Source organism: Prionailurus viverrinus, chromosome B4 (assembly GCF_022837055.1).
Source record: "Prionailurus viverrinus isolate Anna chromosome B4, UM_Priviv_1.0, whole genome shotgun sequence".
NCBI classification, from domain to species: Eukaryota; Metazoa; Chordata; class Mammalia; order Carnivora; family Felidae; genus Prionailurus; species Prionailurus viverrinus.
Genome location: NC_062567.1, coordinates 37,849,454 through 37,875,685, shown reverse-complemented (window position 1 = coordinate 37,875,685; position 26,232 = coordinate 37,849,454). Strand labels below are relative to the sequence as shown.

General features: G+C 47.8%; 1 protein-coding gene across 1 annotated transcript in view; it reads left to right on the top strand.

Moving 5' to 3' along the window:
- Positions 1 to 20,047, top strand: part of VWF (von Willebrand factor) — a 138,227-nt gene extending 118,180 nt beyond the window's left edge. Inside the window, exons 43-52 of the mRNA XM_047866328.1 lie at positions 2,035 to 2,184; positions 6,494 to 6,604; positions 7,512 to 7,692; positions 8,404 to 8,444; positions 8,950 to 9,066; positions 15,593 to 15,691; positions 16,368 to 16,496; positions 17,011 to 17,050; positions 19,195 to 19,292; positions 19,725 to 20,047. Of these exons, the coding sequence (XP_047722284.1) occupies positions 2,035 to 2,184; positions 6,494 to 6,604; positions 7,512 to 7,692; positions 8,404 to 8,444; positions 8,950 to 9,066; positions 15,593 to 15,691; positions 16,368 to 16,496; positions 17,011 to 17,050; positions 19,195 to 19,292; positions 19,725 to 19,913 (1,155 nt within the window). The 3' untranslated portion in view covers positions 19,914 to 20,047. The remainder of the gene's footprint in view (positions 1 to 2,034; positions 2,185 to 6,493; positions 6,605 to 7,511; positions 7,693 to 8,403; positions 8,445 to 8,949; positions 9,067 to 15,592; positions 15,692 to 16,367; positions 16,497 to 17,010; positions 17,051 to 19,194; positions 19,293 to 19,724) is intronic.
- The last annotated feature ends 6,185 nt before the right edge of the window (positions 20,048 to 26,232 follow it).

Below are 26,232 nucleotides of genomic sequence, written 5' to 3'. Positions count from 1 at the left end.
CCATCCATCCATCCATCCATCCATCCATCCAATTTTTACCGAGCAACAACTATGTTCTATCAAAGCTGGTGCTTTGTTAGGTGTTATGGGAGAAATGTAAGACTCTCTTATGATCTCTTATGATCTTGCTAGCATATGGGAGACAACAGTCCAGAAACGGAATACAATAAAGTGTCAAGGGATGGTACAGCTATTAAATGCAAATGGCAGTATTATGGGGACAGATCCACCAAGATGAGCTATCATGAGCCAGAATTGTCACAGGGAGACCTGGGCATAGTTGCAGTGGCTGGATTATTAAGGGCGAGTCCCAGAATGAATGCCAGAGAGAGGCCTCGATTATCTTTCCCTGGATGCTTCCTGCTTGCAGGGTGTCATTGCCTCCAGACTTTTTGGTGAACAGAGCGTGGAAATGTATTTTTAAAGAGGATGAAACTCATGCATTCATTATGATATTTTGGATTCCAATTCTATTCTAAGGTTTTACTTAACTTCTTCGATTTATACTTGTACCACTTCTAAGTTGCGGTTTCCTAGCATGATTAACATAATTACTTATTTGCTTTCTGTTACAATATGCCTATAATAATCTCAAAAATAACAATGCCAGTATTACTGCTAACACGTTCTTTATCATAGGAATATAGCCGATCAGGGATATATGGTCAGAATACTGGGTTTTAAAGTTATTTGAAATAATTATTTCCCTTGTGTGATTTTCCCATTGCTCTAGTGGAAATATCTAATCAGATATTTCAGCGTGTTTTCCATTTTTAGGGGTTGCATTTACTTCCTTTTTTTTTTAACATTTATTTATTTTTGAGACAGAGAGAGACAGAGCATGAATGGGGGAGGGTCAGAGAGAGAGGGAGACACAGAATCTGAAACAGGCTCCAGGCTCTGAGCTGTCGGCACAGAGCCCGACGTGGGGCTCGAACTCACGGACCTTGAGACCATGACCTGAGCTGAAGTCAGACGCTTAACTGACCAAGCCACCCAGGCGCCCCTGCATTTACTTCCTTTTTGGTTTGGTATTTTGTTATATGAAATACCATGGCAGAGTAATGTATTTACTAATAATGCTGTAACAAATAGCCTTGAGCACCTGTCATTTTGTATTTTGGGCATTGCATCTTTTGAGATAGATTCCTGGAAGTGAATTTTTGGGTGGTAACATTTTCCGGTAGGCTTATTGCTAAAAGAATCAGGGGTTCCATTCCGTAAGTTCATTATACAGAAGCTGGAAGACAGAGTAGCTAAAGGACAAGGGCTTATAAATACTTGTACGGCTATGATATGAATGAGGGTGGAGACCTGTTCATGGCTTCAAAGGGAAGACTTGGGATTAATGTCAAAACTGTCATTAAGTGTCATGATTCCTTAGCACCTCATTCCTACAGAGTAAAGTCTGAGTACTGTGTAGCATGTACATCCCAGGCTTTACATATTCTGATCCCAATCTACCTTTGTAATTTCATTTCCCACATCCCTTCTGTAGCCTATAGTTCTTCCGAGCAGGATCCCTCGTCTCTCAAATGTATTCCCATTCTCTGTGCCTCCTTGTTATGTGTGGGCCTCAAGGGAATACCCATTCATAGCCTCCACTCACCTCCAGTCCACTCCTGATGGGAACAGAGGGCTATGTGTGGATGGGTGCTAAGTCCAGCGACTTTACTGGGTCTGAGGATTAGGGAACAGTTTTCTGTGCGACATAGGAGGGAATTAAATGCAGTTAAGGCAGTGATAAAACTGGATTAAGGCAGCCAGTGAGTTATTTCTGAGCCTGTGGTCCAAGAAGGACCCACCAGGGGCCCCTCCCAGGGTATGCCAGCCACGGCTCTCTAAGGCTGGTGGGCAGGGAAGGGAAGAGGAAACGTACTTGATAAACATCCCTCCAGGTGGGCAGAGACCATGTTGGCTTTATATATTGCTGTTTTCAGCACCTACGGCACCTTCCAACACATAGCAGGTGCTTACTAACCTCTTGTTTGAACGAACGGAACGAGCTTGCTCACAGAAGCCTTGTGTCTGCAGGTGTGTGTCCACCGAGGCACCATCTACCCTGTGGGCCAGTTCTGGGAGGAGGGCTGTGACGTGTGCACCTGCACCGACATGGAAGATGCTGTGATGGGTCTGCGCGTGGCCCAGTGCTCCCAGAAGCCCTGTGAGGACAACTGCCGGTCGGTAAGGGGCGCAGAGGGGCTGGGCATTGCCAGGAGCAATCAGGGTGAGAGATAGGGGCGGGGGGATCCCAGAAAGGAGCAAGAAAGCCCCTTTACTAATTGGACAGAGGACCCAATTCATAGGCTGAGCTGAGCCCATCAATTTTCTTCCTGAGAAGTTAATCTATGGAAAACAAAGACTGAATAAGTCAGATTAGACAGGGATGAACCCCGGACCTGCAGAGCCGTGTTGAGCTGCAGCCAGACTCAATAAAGACATGTGCAATCAAAATTTATGAGAAAGCAAAACTTCCTCCCAGAGGCAGCCTGCGGGCAATGAGGAGCTGGAACCGATGGGCAGAGAGAAGCAGAGATGGGGGCTCATGGGACAAATGGAGAGAAACACTGTATGACCACTGTGCCCCCTTGCATCTCCTGCATTTCATTTCTGAGAGACTCCCTGCCTTTCCCATAAACCTGCTTTCATTTTAGCTAGCTTAAGTGGCTTCTGTTCTTTGCAGTCAAAACCCCCTGCTGACACACAAAACATATTGGGTGCTGGTTTTATTAAAATGACCTCTAAGCAGCACTCTCTTACTTTACTTTTAAAAAATTTTTTATTTTATTTTCAAGAGCAAGAGAGACAGAGCACGAGCAAGGGAGGGCAGAGAGAGAGAGGGAGACACAGAATCCAAAGCAGGCTCCAGGCTCTGAGATTATCCGCATAGAGCCCGATGCAGGGCCTGAACTCATGAACCATAAGATCATGACCTGAGCCAAAGTTGGACACTCAACCGACTGAGCCACCCAGGCGCCCCAGCAGCACTCTCTTGCAAGTTGTTTCCATCCCCTTTCATGGCCTGTGGGAGGAGATGGAGACTGATGGGTTTCCAAAACTTAGCGTTCCCAGTGGACACACCTGGATACCACCGCATCATCCTCTCCCAAGAGTGCCTCGCAACTCCGCTCCTCCTCAGTACCAGCAAGGCAGGTAGAGGCAGACAGACTGAGGAGACTCTCCCACTTTGGGATTCGCACTTGGGTCCTCCCTTCCATCATCAAACCACCCACTTCCAAACCAGCATCAAGAGCATTAGCCTCATTGCTGTCGTGAACACAAGCACAGGATATATACACTTGTCTGCTTTTTTGTCATCATCATCTCCAGATAACATTAAAGGAATGATGATGATGATGATGATGATGATAATGGCCCTAAACCAGAATTTTACCCACAATTCTCCCTGCACAACCATTGCTCCCTTTTTTCTAAGGTCTGACCAGTCTTAACTGACAAGAATAGAGTGCCCCAGAACACACAGGAGCCTTAGGGGCCGGCTACTGCAAGAAGAATTAAAAACTGAATTGGGACAGCAGTGATCATGTTTTCTGTACTGCAAATTATAAATGTGGTCTGAAAAATCAGCAATCGTTGTAGACACATTATGGGACAATGAAACTGGGAGCACCTCCAGAATCAGACTAAATTGTGGCTTTAGGAGCTGTGTTCTGAGGGACTAAATACAATGCATTATATTTTATTTGTCCTCATGATTCTCCTCCAGAAGGAAGAAGAAGTAGGGTTGTTCTTCCCACTTGCCAGATAGGAAGCAGGGGCTAGTACAAGGAATGAAGTTGCGGGTAGTTTACAGCCCTTTGAAGCCAGTAGAGGGTCCTGACTCCTGGCCTGCGGCACTTGTTAGGCTAGTATCTTGGCAACACCAGCAATGCAAGAGCCAGTTCGATCCAGCAAAGAGACAAAGCACCAGAGCTCCAGGCCTCCCACCTCCCATTTTAGCTACGGCAATTGTGCTTCAAGGGTTAGGCTGTTAGGGGTGCCTGGGTGGCTCAGTCAGTTAAACATGCAGCTCTTGATTTTGGCTCTGGTCATAATCTCAGGGTTTGTGAGTTCGAGCCCAATGTCAGGCTCACACGCTAGCACGTGCGCGCTCTTTCTCTTTCTCTCTCTCTCAAAATAAATAAATAAAAACTTAAAAAGAAAGGATTGGGATGCTAAATAAATTGGGAATTTATCTGCAGGGACATATCTGTCTTCAGATTGGGTGGATAGTAGATACACTTAATTCCATTCTTTTTTTTTTTTTTTAATTTAAATTCAAGTCAGTTGACATACAGTGTAGTCTTGGTGTCGGGAGTAGAACCCAGTGATTCATCTCTTACATATGATACCCAGGGCTTGTCCCCAAAAGTGCCCTTCTTAGTGCCCATTACCCAGAAAACAAATAACCAGTGAAGAAATGGGCAGAAGACATGAATAGACATTTTTCCAAAGAAGACATCCAGATACACATGAAAAGATACTCGACATCACTCATCATCAGGGAGATACAAAGAGATACCGCCTGACACCTGTCAGAATGGCTAACGTTAACAACTCAGGAAACAACAGATGTTGGCGAGGATGCAGAGAAAGGGGAACTTTTGCACTGATGGTGGGAATGCTAACTGGTGCAGCCACTTGGAAAACAGTATGGAGGTTCCTAAAAAAATTAGTTCCATTCTTTTTTTATACTTTAAAAAAATGTTTATTTTTGAGTGAGAGAGACGAGCATGAGTGGGGGAGGGGCAGAGAGAGAGAGAGAGAGAGAGAGAGAGAGAGAGAGGAGACACAGAATTCAAAGCAGGCTCCAGGCTGTCGGCACAGAGCCCAACATGGGGCCCAAACCCACCAACTATGAGATCATGACCGGAGCCACAGTAGGATGCTTAACTGACTAAGCCACCCAGGTGCCCCAAATTAGTTTCATTCTTAGTTGGGGAACCAGTGCAAACAGGCTGGAGAAGAGTAAGAAGAAGGGTGTGAGATGTACCTTTTGAGCAGATATAAGCCATAGGATTTGGAGGAGTATGGGAAAAGAAGGAGAGATGACATATATAGGCTGAACCCCAGTTGCTCAGCAAGAAATGGGGATGTTGGAGGTGTGGTGGGAATCTTAGAAAGATGGCAGCCAGGAAATTTGGTGGCATGGTGCGAGAAATGGGTGGGGTTTTGAGAACAAGGCCTCTGGTCTGGGAGTCAGTCAACATACTGATGACCACGTTTGCAGGTGAGGAGGGCAGCAGCAAACAGGAAGATTATGCAAATCCACATGACTCAGCACTCTGAGGGAGGCACACAAGAGTGACTCGAGGCCCTAAAGGGATTAATGACTGTCTTCTGTGCTCCCTTGAGGCTTTGTTTCTTTCACAGCGCTTTGTGTATTCTGCTTGTAGTGGACGGTGTCTAGATTGTATCGCCCTAATTTGTTGGCTCCTCCAGAGTATCTAGTACGTCATAGATGCCCCATGAACGTCTAGAATCCCAGCTGATATAGGACTGGGGACAGCTCCGTGGGCACTGCTATGACGCAGGTGGGGATGTAAGTAGGTCCTGTGCAGATGGTGTAAAGTTGAGCCAAGTCTCTGGAGTGCCCGAGTTCCCCCAGAGAGAGGCACCGGCGTTGTGTGCATCTTCTGACTTGGCCCTGCTCATCATGAGTGTGCCTGTGGAGCAGAGCAGGCTGGGCATCCACACCCACCCTGGACAGCTACCGTCATTCCTTGTCTTTCAAGGACAGAGCTCCAAAATGAAGCATGGTCCTGGGTTCTCTTTCCTTGGCTCCCGGGACAAACACACGTATCGGTGATTTGCCTGTTCTTTGTATATGGCTTTGGAGTTTCAGAAGATTTCAGTCCAAGTTCCTAATGCTTTGGCCATTAAGATGTGCTGGCAGACTGCAGGACACTGGTCTCCCTGGAGAGACACTGGTCTCTCCTTTCTGGGAAAGGTCAATCTGTGCACTTTCTTATCTTACTGGGCCCCATAAGCTGCTAGGTAATATCAAGCAATGGCCAGGGGAAACCCAACTCTGTATGTTGGTGAGAGCTCTTGGGATCAATGTGCTCATCTTATATAGGTAATTATCTCTGTTACAGCGGAGACTAGATCCCAGGCATCCTGACCATTCCCTCCAGTAAATGAGGGGCCCTGGAGTTGGCCATGATAAAGATCAGGCCAGGTGGCTGCTGCTGAGTGGATTTTGGACTGTCTTTAATACTCCTGTGGACTGCATCTTGGTTTGAAATTGGAAGCTTTCAGAGGGCATGGTTATGTATCTTCAGCTGGTATAGGACCTAGCTTAGTGACTCAGTGGTTGGTGCCTCTTACCCACTTCTTAGCAAGATCCTGAGGCTGTGGATGACAGAGATGAATATGTTCACTCCAACTGGTCTGTAAATCCCCAGGGCTCAGTGCACATGCAGAGTAGATAAGAGCACTTGTGTTTTTGCTGCTGGGCTGTCCTTACTCGCTGTTCTTTGTATTTTTCCAGGGCTTCACTTATGTCCTCCATGAAGACGAGTGCTGTGGAAGGTGTTTGCCAACTGCCTGTGAAGTGGTGACTGGTTCACTGCGGGGGGACTCCCAGTCTCACTGGAGGAATGTAGGTCTGGGGCCCAGGCTGGTAGTGCCTTACCAGCTTGGTTGTCCATTCTGTGGTCCAGTGCTGAATTCTCCGCCTTTTGGTTTCCCCATAGGGAGTTGCATCTGGCTGTGGTATTATCCAGATGTCGGCTGGGATTACTTTCCCCTTAGGAATAGTTGAGATTGCCTTAGACTTCCCATTTGGTGGATTTGGGGAGAGGCCCAGTTCCTTCCCTAAGAGTTCTGTGAACTCCTCGGGGATTCGTGTCCTCCTGTTTACCTGTGGATCTGAGGTCGGCTTCCCCCAAGTGGTTGGTATGGGATGGCCTCACCATCCTGCATGTGTTGTGGGCCCACCACTGCTCCAAAGCTCCACAGGCTATAAGTACTGTTCTGCCATGAGTCGGGCCACTCATCCACAGGCCTGGAAGCCCCAGGGACAGATTGCTGGGCTGTAGGGGCCAGATGCTAGCATCCCTCGTCTCTTGCTTTCTCCCTGTAGGAGTAAGTGGGAAGTAGCTCCTGGCTAGCAAATGAGTGGAATTTCGCTTCTACATCCCCTCTGAGTCAACCCATGCTGCTGCTTCTTGGTCAGAGTGCCCTAGAGCCTCTGAGCTTAGCTCACATCCAGGGCTGAGGGTGGAGGAGAGTGTCCCCAGGCTTCCCTAAGGGGCTCACTCAGTGCTGAAGACTGTGTCTGTAGGACACATGGTTCTGAGCTAGGATCTTAGGATGACTTTGACCTAGACTTATTGAAAGACTTGGGATGAGCCCCATTTACTCCCTCTGTGGGCCTTACCCTGTGGGTGGGATTTACATATTAAGCTGGGGCTCACCCCCAGAGCCCAGATCCGCTCCCTGAGAGAACAGCACACCCCACTGGGCCCTCAGCCCAACCTTGCTCAAGTCTAATGTTCTAACCACAGGTTGGCTCTCACTGGGCCTCCCCTGACAACCCCTGCCTCATCAATGAGTGTGTCCGAGTGAAGGAAGAGGTCTTTGTGCAACAGAGAAATGTCTCCTGCCCCCAGCTGGACATCCCTACCTGCCCTGTGGGCTTCCAGCTGAGTTGTAAGGCGTCAGAGTGTTGCCCCACCTGTCACTGCGGTAAGGCGTGTGTTCAGGGGCCCCACCTCCAAGCCTCTCTTTCCACTAAGAACTCCTGAATTCTTCGTCTTTTCAGCAACTCGGGGAAATGGGCAGGATCAAACTCCTCGTATCTGTTCGTAATGCTTTTGTGGGAAAGCAAATACGATGAGAGAAATATTATAGTTTCCTAAAGGTCATCACTGTGCCCAGTGGTAGCTTTATATCATTCCACCTCCAGTTATTTGTCCGTGTGTGTTAGTAGTGGTAGAGCTCCCAAACCCCAGGCTTCTCAAGCATCCACTGTATTGCCTCTGCTGGGAAAGGTGTTCCACCTTCCCACCCCCAACTCCACCAACAAAAAAAATAGCATCTCTCTCCACCACCTGCTCTGAATTCTTTGTGTGGTTTGAGCTTGGGACTTAAAGTTTCCAGAGTAGAGTTTCATTCTTTCAGAAGCCCAAGTGCCCTCCCACTCACACTTAAAGTGTGAACCATTTAAAAAGGTTGTCCCTTGAGGCTGAGGAGGGGGAGGATCTTCTTACTGTGGGCTGCATGGTAGGACACAGGCAGCCTGCCCTTCCTCTGCAGGCCTGAGAGGAGTGAGGCCACTGTGGGACCCACAGAGCCTGGGGTGGGGTGGCGAGAAGGACTGCAGATGGAGGAGAGGGGCGCAGATGGGGAGGAGAAGACCCTGAGGGGATCAACCGTGCACCTTTCTCTCTCCCCCAGAGCCACTGGAGGCCTGCATGCTCAATGGCACCATGATTGGGGTGAGCCTTCTTCTCCAGGGCGAGTTGTGTGGGTGCCGTGGGAAGGATGGGCAGCTCAGTCATTTGAAGTGGAAATAAAAGGAAGCAGGGAGCCCTATCCCCCACTTTCCATTGCTTCCAGGGCTTCCAGGGCATCTGGCTGCCAGGCTCCCGCCATCTTGCTGACTCTGTAGGGCCTCACCTTCCGGCCCCCCCTCGGGCTCCTGAGCATCTCTTCTGTGTGCAGAGAAGCACTCTGATGGCATCACACACATTTCAATCCGTCTCCCTCTCTCACTGCTCAGGCTCACTTTCTGGCATAAAAACTGACTTACTGTTAGCATACTTGAGGTGGAAGGCAGGAATGGAGCGGGTCCCTGGACCCAGGAGGAGCATCAGGGTGATGGCTCATCTTTTGTGGGCAGCCGGGCCCCCTCTCCTAAGGCAGATGGCTGAGGTGAATGGGAGGGTCAGGGGCGGGGGGACGGTGTGCTGGGGAGCCTGATCCTGGTGCCTCTGGTTTCAGCCCGGGAAGAGTCTGATGATTGACGTGTGCACGACCTGCCACTGCACCATCCAGATGGGGCCCGTCTCTGGATTCAAGCTGGAGTGCAGGAAGACCACCTGTGAGGCCTGCCCCCTGGTAAGAGGGCTGTTAGGCGCCCGGGCGATGGCCTGGGTACTTGTGGGACCCAAGCAATGGGACCTTACTGGAGTCTGTATATAAAGCTTTTGTTATTTTCTGACTATGGACAATATTTGACAACTATAATGAAGAGTCTAGTTTTGGAAATTTAAACAAACACAATATTTGCAAGACTTCTGAAGCCATATTTACACTTCTTTATTATTTTTTTATACAACATTTTAAGAAGCCATCATTGCCATTCTTTGAAAACATTAAAAATTATTTAACAGTTATCAGACACTAAATGAAAAATTCTATACAGTATTCCTTAAAACGGATGTACGTCATCCTGTACCTTCATTATTGGGCACTGAATTGGCTGAAAATATTTCACCCTGTTTCTGCCAGGTCACAATGACTATGCTCACTCTGAATCCCTCCAAGGGTGGATTCTGAGAAGTGGAATCATCATTTCTAGTTAGCCAGATGAAAACCGGCATTTCCTTGTCTTCACTGTGACCCAGCCCCACCTCACGGATCTAGACCTAATGCTTCTTCCTCAAACTGCCGTCTGTGCTGGGGGCTCCTGCTTTGTTCAAAAACACAGTGAGTCAGATGAGCTTCTTGTGAGCCAGAGGCACAGAATAGAGTAATAGCACTTTCAGGCAGTGCAAGTGGAAGGCATCCCCCCCTCAACTGTGCAAGGGAGCAGGCAGGCTCTGGGGTGAGGCTGGGGAGGAAGGAGTCCTTCCTGTGAGGAGGAGTGTGGCCAGCCAGAGCAGGAGGAAACATCAGGAGGGTAGAGATGAAGGATGCTGGAGCAGGTCCCGTATACAGAGTGTTCTCCATCTGTAGAACTGTTCTTCATGGCCCTTGGCACAGAGCTATACTCTCAGTAGGAGCTTAGTAAAATCTATGTGGAGCAAATGAGTCTATAGGAGACACAGCTATTTTTTTAAAAAATATTTTTATTTATTTTTGAGAGAGATAGAGCACGAGTGGGGGAGGGGCAGAAGGGCAGAGCACGAGCAGGGGAGAGGCACGAGCAGAGAGAGGGACACATAGAATCTGAAGCAGGCTTCAGGCTCTGAGCTGTCAGCACAGTGCCTGATGCGGTACTCGAACTTGTGAACCGTGAGATCACTGCCTGAGCTGAAGTCAGATGCTTAACTGAGCCACCCAGGCGCCCTGAGATACAGCTATATCTGATAGAATGATTCAGAGAACATTCCAGCCTCAATGAGGATGAAGCTAACGAGACACATATTTTTGCTTTTTGTTGCTGTTGTTAAATCCTAGTTGCTTCTCTAAGGTTTTGGGTGTTGTGTGTATGTATGTATGTGTAACAGCTCCCCTGGAACACATCTGGACTTGAATAGGGAATTAAATAATGCTGCACGGAGTTTGTGGCATCTCTTCCACCTTGGATGTCCACTGACCTACAAATCAGCGCAGCAAGAGGTCCACACCAGAGCAGTCTTGAAGCAGCGCTTCCTAGAGGGGGAGCTACTAACTCCCTAACAGCGCCCTCTAGTGGCCAGAAGGTGGTACAGTAAAGTCTCTACATCCATAGAAATCCAGCAGTGGAATCAATCCAGTCTAGATACATATGTTTCAGTATTCTTAAATCCATGGCCCCTTTTGGTACTCTTCCTCCTTTCCTCCCAAATACTAATATCCCCCATGGCAGTGTACCCACTTCCTCCCTGTTGAGAACTTCTAGATTAGTCCTCCTTCTACGTGTCTCTCAACCTTTGCTGAAAACTGCCTCAGTTGTCCCCTTTCTAGCTCAGCATCCTTAACTGATCTTGCCACATGCCTCTGCCATGAAGGTCAGAGAGGTCTCCTGAGGGTGGGAGCTGTGGTCAATAAAGTTTAGGTAGGTGTGCTTGAACTGCCTACATCAGACTCAAGTGTTAGTGTCACTGGAGATGTGAGTCCATTTCCTCCCCGGGAAGGCGGTGCTCATACCTTAAGGAGACCTGCAGAGGTTGGTTTGTGCTAATGGATAGTAGACATGAAACTTAACAGGTGAAGGCCTGACGGAAGCATGAGGAAGAGAGGTCACCCTGACATGGAACACTGAGAAGGCAGCTGGAGGGGCACGACCATGAGCTGACCTTGAGCAGTGAGTTGAATGTAGAATAGAGGACCTTCCAGGGAGGGGAATGGGGACCAGACTGGCAGATAGAAGTAAGAGTTAGAAGAGGTAAAACTAGAAGGCTTTGAGCAGCCAATGCAATTTATGGAAAGTGCTATGGGACACAGGCAGGGCAATGTTAGGGGCATGAGTGGGCAGGGGCAGGACTTGTGGCTGCTCAGACCTACACAAGTAGACTCTGGCTAGTGGGAACTTGGCTGGCAGGCAGAGGAAGCAGTTGCTTCTGATTGGATGTTCTGGGGAAAGCCCATTCAGCACTGCCCTTCTGTGTGTGTGTGTGTGTGTGTGTGTGTGTGTGTGCGCGCGCGCGCATGCATGGCATGTGCCTGCCTATGGAACACACTGTACTGCCTGGCGTGGCCAGGAAGCCTTGCAGGGCTTGGACAAGCCCTGTTACCTGGTGCAGCTGTATTATGCCTTACAGGACAGGGGACATGCAGAAGGTCTGTTTCCTTGTTTACTCCTGTAAGTGGCTCCTGTCAGGCTCCCCGTGCACCTCCCTCCCTTGTTCCCAACTCCAAAATCATTGCCCCTCTCCTAGTACCTTCCACCCTCTCCTCCTTTTCTTCCTGTTCTTTGTCCTACCATAACACCCTCTGTTTTTTCCTGTTCTTAGCTCAGTTGTGGCCTCTGCCTCTCTGGTGTGTGGGTTTTGTCTCCACCGCCCCGTCCCTTCACTTAGCAGTCCCCTCCTCCCTTTGTCCCCTGCCTACTCATTTCTCCTGTAAAGATTTTGTCCATTTTCCTCTCCTTGGGCCTGCTGAGCAGAGTGTGTTTCCTAGTCTCTTCTCTAACACTCACTGAAAAGAAAAACACCCAAATCTATGCTCCCACGAAATCCTGCCTAATTTAAGCCCTGTTTAATCTCCCCCTTCTGACTATAACCACCCACACTCACTCATACTGTTTATTCTCTTTCTTCCTGTTCCTTTACCTTGGTCCTACACCTTTAAGGTATTGTATGCTTCTGAAAACGCAGTTTAAAGCTTACAGTAAACAGCAAACTGATGGCCTCAGACTCCAGCAGTGTCTTTCCCAGTGTGGAAGACTGTGTGGCGTGGGCCCAGTAGCTCTGATGCTGTGCTGAGCTCTGTACTCACTGGCTTTCTGCACGGCCTGCTCCCTGATGACACACTGAGTTCAGAAGCTTGGTTTACGAGTAGCAAATTGCTTAAATTCATTCTGAGCAGGCTTAGCGACTCCTAACCTTGCCTGCTGATAGGGGCATTGAGCCCATGTGCAGTGCACAAGGGGGCATTGCAGAGAAGCCCGTGTTTTCTGTCTGAGGCTCCAAACTGACTGGCTAGAGATTCATATGCGGAAAACCTCGGGGCCCAAATGAATGAATCTCTAAGTGGTTATCACTAAATGAGGCAAAATGAGAAAAAGACTGAAAAAGAATGACATTGTGGTTGGTTTCTCATATAAATCAAGTTATTCTTTAAAAATATTGTGAGATTATGTTCTTCCTTTGTTTTTTTTTTTTTTTTGAGTGGTGGGTAGCATTAAAAGAGCTTTAATTTTGATGCAGTGATGAAGCAGCTGATGGTAGCTTTTTGATTTTTGTTTTATTAACATTGTTGAGAATACTCTTACTTTGCAAGATAAAAAGTGGTTGCCCTATGTTGACTGCTAAATCTGGGGGCATTTTTGCAAAGACTGTGAAATCCTGCTGTCTGGAAGCTGCTGCTTTTTCCAATGCAGATATAATGAAGGACTGTCACTTAAAGCCACTGCCAAGGAGTTCCCAGCTCAACTCATCTCAGTGAGTGTAGGAGGCCTACTAAGGGCCAGGTGCTGGGATACAATGACACACAGCATAAACTGAGTTTGGAATTCACATGCTTCTCAGGGAGAACAAATGAAATTTTCAGATTGTGTTAAGTGTTATGGAGAGTGTGTGCATATGTTGTATGTTGTATCCTCTCTGAGGATTGATATTTGAAATGATTACTAAAGGATGAGAAAGAGCTAGTCATACAAAATGTGGGGAAGAACATTCCAGGGAGAGGGAATAGCATACACAAAGACTCTCAGGTGAGGAGGTTGGCATGTTCACGGTCCTAGGAGATACACAGGGGTAGATTGTTGAAAACAAGGGGATGGTGGTAGAAGATAAGGTCAGAAAATTAGGAAGGAGCCATGTGTGGCCTTGTAGAACATGCTAAGAAGATTGGGTTTTATTCTAAATGCAATGGGAAGCCATAGAAAGTCTTATTTTTTCCAGGGGGGGGATAGTTTACCTAAAATAAAATGCACAGATATAAAGTATATAGTTTGATGAGGTTTGGTAAATGGACAAGCCTGTGTAACCACTAAACTAGTAGTCGAGGAAGTGCAACTAAAAGGCCAATAGGGGAGAGAAAATGAAATTCTAAATAAACAACTTGATTAAACCAAAATACTATGGAAAAAAAAAACATGGAACAAATAACAGAGAAGACAAAAAATAAAATGAATAGTATAATGGTAGATTTAAACCCAGCCATATCAATAATTTCGTTACTGAAATCATTGTAAATGGGCAAAACAAAATCCTGATAACAAGGATAAAAGCTTGGATAAAAAAGCAAGACTCAATCAGTATACTGTTTATAAGAGATGCGCTTTCAGTTTTATTTATTTATTATTCTTATTTTTTAAAGTAAGCTCTATATCCAACATAGGGGTTGAACTCATGACCCCCAGATCAAGAGTCATATGCTCCACCGACTGGGCCAGCCAGGTGCCCCAAGATGTGCTTCCTATTTAAAGAGATGAAGAGATTGAAAAGGATGAAAAAAGATATGCCAGCCAATGCTAAGAATAAGAAAGCTAAGATGGATATATTAATTCCAAAATAGGCTATAAAATGAGAAATGTTACCAAAAATAAAGAAGATTCTTTCATAATTATAAAAGAGTAGATTCATCATGAAGACATAAGAATCCTAGATGTGTATGTATCTGGTAGCAGAGTTTCCAATACATGAAGCAAAAACGGACAGAACTAGAGGGAGAAATATAGGCTTGTCTACAAACTTATTTTGTAATTTTAATGTTTTTTCAGCAATTTATAGGATAAGTAGGAAAAAATCAGTAATGATATAGAAGATTTGGAAAACTGTATCCACCAACTCGACCTAATTGAAAACAATAGACTACTCTATTTTCAAACTGCAGAGCACACATACTTCTCTAATGCACATGGAATTTTCAGTTATTTGGATCAAATTCTGGGCCATTAAAAGGTCAATACATGTCAAGATTTTGATATCATTTAGGGTATATTCTAAGACCACAATTTAAATTAGCTTGAAATTAGTAACAAAAAGGTATTGAGAAACATGCCCCCTCCCCATATTTGGAAATTAAATAAAATACTTTAAAATAATCCATGAACCAAAGAAGAAATCACAAGTGAAGATAGAAAATATTTTGCTAGAGATAATAGCAGTTACTCTAGAGATTCCAATATGCACCCTTGACTTACCATAGTCTACTTTGATCTGATAGTATACATTTTGTGTATGATGTACTCTCCGCCCTATACTTTGTGATATTGTTGTCACATAGTTTACTTCTATGTGAGAGAGAAATTCACAAGATGTTATTGGTTTTGCCATCCAGTGCTTTTAACAGTTGTTTACAAATATTTTGTCAAGAATTTATGATCTACAGAGGGCCAGTCTGATATAAGCTGCTCTGCCATCACTAGAACCACAACTCCATGGATGGTTTTTAAGCAGGAGAGTGAAAGTCATTCTGGCAGATGTGTGGAGACTTACAGTGCAGGGTCAAGAGTGGAGGCAGGAAGACCAATTAAGTCTATTACCAGAGTCTAGTGGTAGATGATGATGGCTTGGACTAGGTGATGACAGAGGACACTGGTCATGACAAGCAGAGGATGAGTTAGAGAGGCATTTTGGGCAAGATTCAGTGATGAGTGGGGGGTTGAGAAAAAGAAGTAAGTCAAGGGTGACTCCCCAATTTCTGATTTGAGCAACTGGGTAGTGAAGTCATTTATCAAGGTAAGGTGAGGCAGGAGAAGGACGAAATTTGGGACAAAAATCAAGTTGCATTTTGTATATGAGTCTTGAGAAGACAGTAAGATAAACAACTGTCAGGCGAACAATTGAATTTGTAAGTCTGGAGCTCAGGGGAGAGGTCTGATTTAATAGGTGTGGCCGCTGGCACTTGAGCAAGAGGTGCGTATGTGGAGGGAAGGAATGCCATCTAGAGAACAGAGAACTGACAAAGGTTAGCTAAGAGGTGGCTGTTGACTTTCTGAACTCCTGGTAAAACTGCTGGATGGGAGAGATGAGAAGCTGGAAAAGTAAGCCTCCTTATGATTGGGGTGCTCTGGGAGGTTCACTAAGGCTGGCTTTTCTCCTGGGTACAGGGTTACAAGGAACAGAAGAACCAAGGTGAATGCTGTGGCAGATGTCTGCCTGTGGCTTGCACCATCCAGCTAAGAGGAGGCCAGACCGTGATGTTGAAGGTAGGAGCAATTTGAACTCAAGAGTTTCCCCTCAAGTCACCACTGTGTTTCCTACTTGGAGATCTCCTCTCCAAGAAAGAGGGACTACGTTTGCATCAATACTGGCTTCCCACCTACTTCTGATTTTATAGAGAAAAGATGGATAGTCTATAGAAGGTATAGAATTTTTCTCTCTGATTTAGCAAATTTTTCATTCTTATTGACATGAGTGTCCTTGGCGTGAGGCCCATGATTTGGAGTTGGTTGATCTCTAAGATTTCTTCCAGCCTATTGTCTGTAAGGCTAGATGGGCAATCAGGTGTGAAACAAACTGATCCATGAAGGCGGGAATTCATTGCTAGGGCTTGGAGGTGGTGCCCTGGTTCATCTCTGGTTCCGTTGTTGATTTGCTAATTTACCCTCACTACCTCTTAATGTTTTTAAGCTTCTAGGTGGTCAGAAGAGTTTAGCGATTCTCTGCATTGATGCAGCCGTATTCACAGTAAATAAGTTGTAACACTGGGGCTCATCTCGTATGCTCTGGGTGTGGAGACTATAGATATTGTCTCATTCTTGTTCCGTAGTCCTCCAACCTGTTTCAACAACTTCGAGGTGTCAAGGTCATGGTTTGAAGTGTCTTTGCAACACAAACACTGCCTTTGGATTTGCTCTACCCATTTCCCCTCTTTCCTTTCAGCGTGATGAGACACTCCAGGATGGCTGTGATAGTCACTTCTGCAAGGTCAATGAGAGAGGAGAGTACATTTGGGAGAAGAGGGTCACAGGCTGCCCGCCCTTTGATGAACACAAGTGTCTGGCTGAGGGAGTGAGTAGCTGGAGCTCAGGCTCTGCTTTCCTCTTGACTGCCCCATCTTTGACTCTAAGAACAGAGTCCTCTGAACAGCATGCAGTCCCCACTGACATGACGTCCCAGTGTCCAAGGGAGACCCCTGACCCAGTTTAAAAAATCACTGAGGTTTCAAAATCAAAGCCTGTTGGAGAGATAAAACTCTCCGCACTATACAATGCTTTCATTAGATACCTTCTTCTTGGGGGAGCTTGTTTGATGGAGAGGTGAGAGATCAAATGATTTCTAGTCTCCCCTGAGAATGATGGTCCTGGTGAGCCAACTGGGAGAGAATCCAGAATACTCAGAGTTGTTACAGGCTGGTCAGGTGGGGGTGGGGTCAGTCTGCTCACATTTGTGATGGCATTGCACAGTTTATGTCTAGAGACTGAAGCTCGGGGCTGAGTCCAAAGCCAGGAATTGGCCTGGAGTGACCCGACAGCATCCACTGTGTACTATTTGTGCCTAATCTGGGAATTTGTTGTTTTCTTAGGGGAAAATCATGAAAATTCCAGGCACCTGCTGTGACACATGTAAGTACATGACCACTAGCTTGTCCCTTGAAATCCGTCAGACCAAGTCCAGGGACTATTCTTTGGAGGAAGCTTTATTCTGGAAAGATAATTCTTAATTATTGGCCAGTCGCTAGGTTCAGTTCTGCAGGAAACTGCCACCTTCCCTGAATGTTCTTAGACTGCCTCCTTCTCAGATCACCATTCAGACGCCTGTGAAGCAGTTTCTTCCTTTTTTCCTCTGAACTCCTAACTATTACTTTCCTCTTATCTGCCTTTCCTCTCCCAGAGGTGTGGGTGGCTCATATCTTATTTTTGCCACCAGAGCTCCTGGAAGGCACCCTTGATCCATGATCTTGACAGAGCAGACACTCAATATACATCTATTCTTTGAGTGTCAGACAGCCACCTCCCAGAGAAAGAGAAGCCACCAGCTGGCTAACATCAGCTCCCCACCATATGCTGTGGGAGCCACAGAGAACACAGAATCTTCTCAAGGATTCACAAGACTGGTCTACATGTATTAACCTCCCCTTCTTCACTCTCGGCCCCTCTTGACCTTGCAGTTATGTCAGCCCATAGCTCACAGCAGCAGCTTTGGGGATGGACCCCTGCAAGGCTGCCTGTCAGGCAGCAATCTCCCCACACATTCTTGTGTTCATGAGCACAAGTAACATGCAGAATCCTAGTGTTAGTGCTGTGTTCTCTGAATATAGAATTACTTGCCTGTGCTAATGTTTTTTGGTTTTAGTTTAGTGTTTTGTTTTGTTGTTTTTGTTTTATTTTGGGTTCATGGGCCCATGTTCACCGTGTTCAGTATTGGGTAAAGAAAGAAAGAGTGAAAAGTGTGAATACCTTCCATGCTTGCTTGCTTGTTTGTTTGCTTATTTATTTGTTTATTTATTTATTGAGAGAGAATATGAGCGGGGGGAGGATCAGAGGGAGAGAGAGAAATCCACCCAGTGTGGAGCCCAACTCTGGGCTCAATCTCTGACTGTGGTGATATCATGACCTGAGCAGAAATCAACAGTCGGATGCATAACCAACTGAGGCATCCTGGCACCCCAGTCATTCTCTTCTCGATGGCTCACTCTGACAGTCCCTGCCTTTGCCATAACCAGGTTGCAGATTGCAGAAACACACTCTGAAAGCAAGTCTTTCTATGATTCCTGTCTGCATAAGCTTAAGAATATGAAGTCAGGAAACCATCAGAGAAGATGACTTCTCTTTGGGCACACTTTGCACAATGGAATTTGGTCAAGAGGCTGTTATTTGCAAAGCTAGCAGGGAGGTAACAAGAGGCCTTTGTTGGTCAGTACTTTTAGGAGGCAGAGACCCTTCATAAGGAGAGGGAGCCAGGCTCAGGATTTAAACCTACAGCAAAAGAATATAGTATGTTGGCCTAAATATGTTTTCCTTATTCATTCTTTTAATGTGGTTGGCAGGCTTTCACTGTACAATGGAGTTATTTGGAAGTTGGGAGGCAGGCTAATATGTAGTTAGGGTTGATTTAGTTTGGGAGCCATTCAAGAATGGAAAACTCCCAGTGTGCAGATGGGGAATGGTGAGCTGGCATTCAATCTTAAAAATATTGGTGGGGACAAGTAAAGTTTCAGGTCTGAACGCCACTAATCCCTGCCATGCCAGAGAGCTGGAGACAGCTATTCCCAAAGGGAGGCCTCCAGGGCTCCCAGGCATCCTCTTAGCCCCTTGTGTGGCCATGACATTTGCCTTTCCTCTTTTCCAAAGGCAGAGACAGATAGATAATAATTATATTTATTGACTACTTCATTGCCCATTAGCTTCCGGATATAGTTATAAGCACAAGAAGACTGCTCCAGTCATTATAACTTTTAGAGTCTACAATTACATAAAAGCAAGTCTCATCCATCTACATCACCAAAGTGCAGTGAATCTAGGCTCCTCCTGTGGTTAAAATTGTACCATTAAGTGAGTTAAACCCATCCATAACTATATCTCTAGATTGGAGGGCCAGGAGATTCTGAGGTGAACCAGGATAATTTAACTCCCCTCCTTGAAGCTGGCTTTGGTGATCTGGCCACTGTGAAACTGACCTATTTCCAGTAAAGTGAGGGAACTGGGCTGGAGAGTGTCCTACAGAATCCCAGCCAGGTCCCAGGTCCCATCTCTCTCCTGTCCCGTAGGTGAGGAGACAGAATGCAAGGATATCACTGCCAGGCTGCAGTATGTCAAAGTGGGAAACTGTAAGTCTGAAGAGGAAGTGGACATTCATTACTGCGAGGTAAGGGGACCCTGACTTCAGTGAGGCCTAAGTGGGGAGGGGTGAGTCTTCTTGTTTGGACACATCTCTAGTAACCTATTAGAAGCACCTGGAATACTCACAGGGAGGAGACGTGAGTGGAACCAGAAGCATATATTTTTAAGCAAATATTGTATTGAAGTACCTGGGAACTTTTGACCCCAGAAGAAGAAAAAAAACAAAAACAACTGTACACAGATTCAAGTCCTCTAAAGAGAATGGAGAGTTCTTTAAGGGGAGCTGGGCATTATGTTTCCTGATGGAATACGCATAGAAATTGCGGCTAGCGGGATTTGGATGTAATAGTACCATAAGGAGAGTGGATATGCCAGACTTTCCTGAGATCTACCTTTACAAAGCGCGCAGCAGGACTCTCCAGCATTGCAACTCTCGCCTCTCTCTGCCCCGTCACAGGGTAAATGTGCCAGCAAAGCCTTGTACTCCATCGACATGGAGGATGTGCAGGACCAGTGCTCCTGCTGCTCGCCCACTCGGACGGAGCCCATGCGGGTGCCCCTGCGCTGCACCAATGGCTCCCTCATCTACCATGAAGTCCTCAACGCCATGCAGTGCACGTGCTCCCCCAGGAAGTGCAGCAAGTGAGGCTGCCTCCCTGGGCGCCTCCTGTCGCCTGCCTCACTGGACCTGACCGGCCGGAGTGCTGCTCTGCCCTCTCTGTGCTCTGCTCTTGTGCCCTCCTGAGCCCACAATAAAGGCCAATCTCTCACCTTGCAAAAGGCTGATGGTTCAATGCGTCTTCTAGGCTGACATGACAGTGGTAGGCTGGGCCCAAGCCCTGAACCTGGTTCTGAGGGAGAGAGCACAGGCTCCATCTGAAAGTGCCCCAGCCCCAGGCACGGCCAATCTCTGGGACAAAGTGGTGTCTTTGCCTCTGTGGGGTGGGGAGGGTCTCTGCCCAGTGCCCTAAAGTAAAAGGGATTTGCTCAGCAACACTAGGGTCTCCAAGCTCTGGATCCAGGGGCTTCTGAGCAGAGCAGAGCAGAGGGGTGGGCCCTGGAGCCAGGCTCTTGCCAAGACAGACATGGTTATTGGCAGTGTGGCTGACCTTGTGGTGAAGGAGCTTGAACAGGTGTGAAGGGGCTTTCTCTGAGCCCTTGGCTCTCTAAGGTCCTGTGTACCCTCAGGGGTCCCTGTGGGAGGGAGGGGTGCTGAGGGCTGAGGGGACTGGAAACAGTGTGCTGGCAGGTGCAGAAACAGGGTCCCATCCAGCATAGGCTGGGCCATGGCAGATGACCCCCAAGCCTTGGGGGCAGGCCTGGGTTCTACACATGGTCCTTGTTCTATTGCATGGTCCCAAACAAGACCATTAGTGGTTCTCAGACTTCATTTCCTTGTCTGGAAAACAGGAATGTTCGTCTCACTCAAGGGATTGAGAGGGTAAAATACGGCTGAAAGTCTGGGGATAACTGTAAATTGCTCTCTAATAATATAATAACCTAAGAAGTGACAAGAAGAAACATGGGAGGGACTCAAGTCTCAAAGCAGGGAATATGTGTCTCTATCATCAGTGGCAGAGAATTAGGGATTTACTTTATCCTGAGGGGTGAAAGAGCTGAGTTTCTTTTGGGCTGGATGCTGGAAGCCGAGGGTCTGTCTACTCCAGACATCTTTTAGTGGAAGGTGTAGATAACACCAAATTTCACTTGGTCCCCAAAGCACTGTCTGGTAATGTCACTCTCAGGAAGAGATTGTCCCTCCTTAAAATTTATGAAAAAGCTTTACATGAAGATGCTGGCAAGATGGTGGAGACTCTAGTTGGGGAGAGACTACCCATGAGAATAAAGGAAATGCCCTGGGTATGTGACAGGAATTTGGTGGAGAATTTTCACTCCAGATCCTTATAACACAGGAGAGACTCTATTCACTTAAAGTGCTGGATGATGGAGCTGGAAAGGATGTGGGCATCATCTAATCCAGTGCCCCTCCCCTGCCCCTTTACAGGGAATAAAAGCAGCTCAGAGAACACCAGTGACTTGCCAAAGGTCACACAGCTGCTGGGGGGCAGGTCAGGTTCAGAACCCAGGTGCCTTGACACCCAGGCAAGAACTTCCAGGCCATCCCACCAGAGCCACGCCATCCCTGTTGCTTACAGATTCAGTCCTTGCTGTCATGGGAAACATTGACTCCCGCATTTATTTATTTATTAAAAAAATTTTTTTTTACTGTTTATTTCTGAGAGAGAGAGAGGGAGAGAGAGACAGAATCAGGCTCCGAGCTATCAGCATAGAGCCCGACATGGGACTCGAACCCAGGAACTGGGAGATCATGACCTGAGCTGAAGTCCAACTGAGCCACCCAGCTGCCCCTGACTCCCACGTTTCTAGGACCCAACTGCTTCCGATATCGTGGGGAATAACCCGGAGGGAAGATCCATTACAGGCAAATAGCATGGGTTGTGTTGAGCAGTTTTGGTGGGGAATTTAGTAAGAAGAGGAAAGGAAGAATGGATAGAAGGTTTATATAACTGCTGAATAATTCAAAGGTGGTCATCTGTCCATCCATCCCGTCTCCAACTTTGAATAGCCTCTGAGGTCTCTGTAGGAAACCAGATCCAGGGGCAGAGAATTACTGTCTCTCTTCTTACTGATTCCCTAACACTCTACCTGGGGATGAGGTGTTATAGGAAGCATCGGCCACAGAGAAACTCAGCAGTTTCTCTGTGAGGTGACCTCTCCAGCATCAGGTGTCAGTTTTCCAACTGCCTGTGCCTCCGTAGCCTGAACTTCTTTTCATATCTACAGATATAGCAGTTCACTACCAAGAAAAATGCCAAATCCGAAAAACTGTATGTTTGGATTAAAAAAAAAAAAATGTCAGGAGCAAGGTAAAAAGGCTGCAAAAAGAGAAACCAGTAGTGGGGTGTGTCTTAGGAGTTTCCCTTTCTCGGCAGGTACTGTGGGGCAGGGCCTGCCTCTGGGGTCAGGGACTCTCTTACAAACTCTCAGAGCAGATAAGAGTGTCCCCCAAGGGGAGACTTTCAGGTGGCGTCGCAAGGAGGGAGTATACAGGGGCTGAGAAAGTGCTGGAGGGAGACAAGAAAGGGAATGGATCTGTAGAAAAGTTTCCAGTGCTCTTGGCATTGAGAAGACGTGGGACAGGGTCCCTGGGAGTGAAAGGGGAGAAGGCATCGTTGGGAGCAAGAAGCTGAATGGCAAAGTGTTGGGGCACGGACTCTGAGCAGGCTGCCTGCTTGGGGATCCAGGCAGACTCTTAGAGGCAAGTTGCTTTGACCTTTTACACTGTACTCTCATCCCTGAGCCCAGCACACTAGCAGTAACTGCCTCATAGGGTTGTGTCATTATTAAATGATCTCCAGGGGTAAAGCTCTGAGAAGGGTGCCTGAGGATGAGGAGGTCCTGTATAAACATTAGCCTGACTGTTCCTAGTGGCCAGAATAAAGCTCTGGATTGGGACATTTTGGTTCTCCTTCTGTGCTGCCCCTGACTCGTTCTGTGTTGTCTGCTCCCCTCTGTCCTCTAGCAGCAGGTGGGGAGCAATCGCCACCAGCCTACCTTATCAGTGCAGGAGATAACCATTCTTCACGCTCAAGAATGAACAGCATACTTGACCTTAACATAACACCATTTCATTTGTCGGGTTCCTGGCATTAATGAACTTGTTTAGCTTCAGGGCATCTTGGAGGTGGAGATTCCATTATCCACACTGGCCCTTCAGAGGGCCCTCGCTTCTCAGTTCATCGCTGGGCACCAGAACCTGGCGGCAGAGATGGCGCTCCTCTCGTTCTCCGCTTCACAGTCTCCCTCCTCCCGCCAGTCCCAAGCTTCTTGGGGGGAGGCTCCCATTAAGACCGACCCCTCCTTCTGCCTCTTGCAGCCCCTCTTCCTGTCCTATCTCTTGTGCGCTACTCCCCTACTCCCGCCCCGTGGAGTCTAGGGAACGGTGGGGACAGCTGGTCGCCAGGGCGAGTGAGAGTGAAGGCAGCTGGGCCAGGGAGCCTCCCACCCCGACCCGGGCAGTGCCCCGGACCGGGCGGCGGGGCGGAATTGGAAACTAATCAGCCAGACGGTGCACGAGATAATCCGGCTGAACATTCACGCCCCAACCAGGTTAGGAGGCACCTCCCCCGGGTGGAGGAGAGCAGGCGGCCGTCTGCCCCGCGCGCCCCTCCGCTTCACGAACCCCAGCGCGGCCTGGGTTCGCCCCTACCTCGGGCGCGCTCCTTCCCCACGTGGCGCTCGCGGCGCCGGGGCGCCCGGGGCGCAGCCAGGAGCGCCCGCTCGAACCCGGGCGGCGCGGCGGGCGGCGCGGGGTGGGGGGGAGGGCAGGGGGAGGAGCGGGCGGGGGGCGGGCACGTCCGGGCGCTGCTGAGCTCGATGGAATTAGCCCCGCGGCGGAATAAACCGGTGCAGACGCCGGCGCCGCCGCGGGCCAGCCCGGGTTTCGCGTCCGGTGTGTCCGCGCCATGGCCGCCCCCGGGCTGCGCGGTGAGTCTCCCCTGCCCGGGACCCTGGTCCCCGGCGTCCCGGCGAATGGTAGGAGGGAGAGGGGCTGGGAGTGACGGAGCCGGCATCCTAGCTCCTTGCCTTTGGGACTGGTGACCCCACGTGAACCTGGAGAGTGAGGTGCTGGAGACTGGTCCCTTTTCCGCCGGGGTAGGGGAGGCGAGGGACGCCTGAGCAATTTCCCACACTTATTATTACTATAATAATACTGGTGCAGCGGCTTTTTGGTGGTTGATTACCAATTCCTACCGGTGCGTTTTTGCCTCAACTCATGCGAGTCCTTGGATGTTTAGTTCAGGTTATGTGGGGCAAGCAGACAGCTGGGGTTTAATTCACCAGCAGTCTGCTGAGGACAGAGGTTCGAATTCATCCCCAGCGACTTTGACTTTGGCCTCCCTGGAGTGTTCTCAAGGTTTCAGGACGACTCCTCCAACCCTAACCCAGACCTGAGCTCAGAAAGGGCATTTGCACCTCAGGGTGAAGGGAAACACAGGCACGCCTTTCCTGGGGACTTTTCTTAGAGGAAAAGCAAGTGGAGGTGGACTTTGCGGGAGGAGGACGTTATTCTGCAGCATCTCCCAAGTTATACTGAGCAGACACATGGGCAGGGTCCACCTTGCCTGGAAAGGGATTATGTTCTCGTGGTTGTTGAGAGAGGTGTGAAGTGGGGAGGTGCCCCCTCCATTGGCATGAATAGTGAACCAGAATTAGGTGTCGGTCCTAGTCCTGAGACCTCGGGAGCCGGTGTGGAGAGATATCTTGGGAACCACGTGGACCCCGGTCCAGGACCGAAGGCCCCATTGAGCAAGGTTAGATCTAAGCCCGAAGGCAAGTGGCAGGTGGAGGGAGGATCTTAGACAATGTAGGGGCTTTCCTAGAGGACTGTGGTACTCTGGGTCCCTCTGCTTGCCTGGACTTTGTTTTGTGATCCGACCTCAGAGCCCTGGCCCACCTAGCTGTCTGTCACCCTGTAGTGGGTGCTGGGCATCCAAGGCCCTTTTACTCGCTGTGTCTTGCCATGCACCTGTCATTTTGGGAGGCAAAGTCCTAATATGGTCCTTTCCAGCAATCTCTAATGCCCTCTGAGTTGCCTGTATGTGGGGACCTGGGCCACTTTGCTGGCTGATTGAAGTGGTTGTGTGAGGGGTAGGGGTGGGTTCCAAACACCAGCCTCAGGTTCTGATCTGTTTTCCATGTGTACCTTCTCTGCCATCATCCATTGTGGGCCAGGGCTCCTGAACCAGAGTCATAGAGCCTATAGTGAAGCTTGTCTTTGATTTAATGAAATGAGGACCCCATTTTCTGGAAATCCACCCTTCTGTGGACTCTTTGTGCTGGCTGAGAGAAACTTGTCCCACCCCATTTGTGGCTTTCCTAGAGCCCACGGAGAACAGAAATTTGACTGCTAGACATGAATCCTGCCTCTGGTTACAAAATGGAATCAGTCTCTATTTGTGATCAGGTGGTTTAGGAAAGGCCTCTCTACGGAGATGAGTTTGAACAGAGATCGCATTCAATGAAGGAGCAAGACTTGCAAGATATCTGGAGAATGATCTTGCAAAGGCAAATATAGGCGGAAGACCTTGTGGCAGGAGTGTGCTCGAGCTGTCCAAAAAATAGCGGGGAAGCCGAGTACCTGGAGCAGAGAGGTGAAGTGGGAGAGTGGCAAGAGTGAGCCAGACCAAGCAGAGGCTTGTAGCTCAGGCCATATGTTCTTGGCTTTCGGAGAAAAGGAAGACTAACATTCAAGTATCCAGTATATCCAGACACTGTGCTCGCTAGGTGCTTCGCCTCACAACTTTGTGGTCAATGTTAAGTCCATTTCATTGAAGAGGAACCTGACTCTCGAGACGTTAAGAAACATGCCTATTATATTGTTTCAACCACTGAATAATCACAGAAGGATAAAATTGGAATTCAAACTTGTTTTCCCAGCACCTCACCTTGTTGCTTTTGTTCTGTTCATAAGAAGTCATTAGAAGGAAGTATGGATATGTGCAAATAGGGATGGGGAATGTGGGTGGAACTGGGCTTTAATGGAGATGTAATTTTTCAAGGCTCTTAGGTAAATGCAGTAGTCATAGTCCAGGCAGGGCTGTGCCTATACACCGCCCTTGACCCTTGAACAACACAGCTTTGAGCTGCGTGTGTTCACTTATACGCAAATTTCTTACAGTATAGTACTGTAAATGTATATGTTCTTATGATTCTCTTAGTAACATTTTCTTTTGTCTAGTTTACTTTGTTGTAAGAATACGTTATATAATATATATACAAAATGTGTTAATTGACTGTTTATGTTATTGGTAAGACATTCAGTGAACCATAGGCAATTAGTAGTTAAGTTTGGGGGGAGTCAAAAGTCACAGTCGGATTTTTAATCATCCAAGGGGATTGGCACCCCTAACCCTGCGTTGTTCGAGTCAGCTGTATTTCCA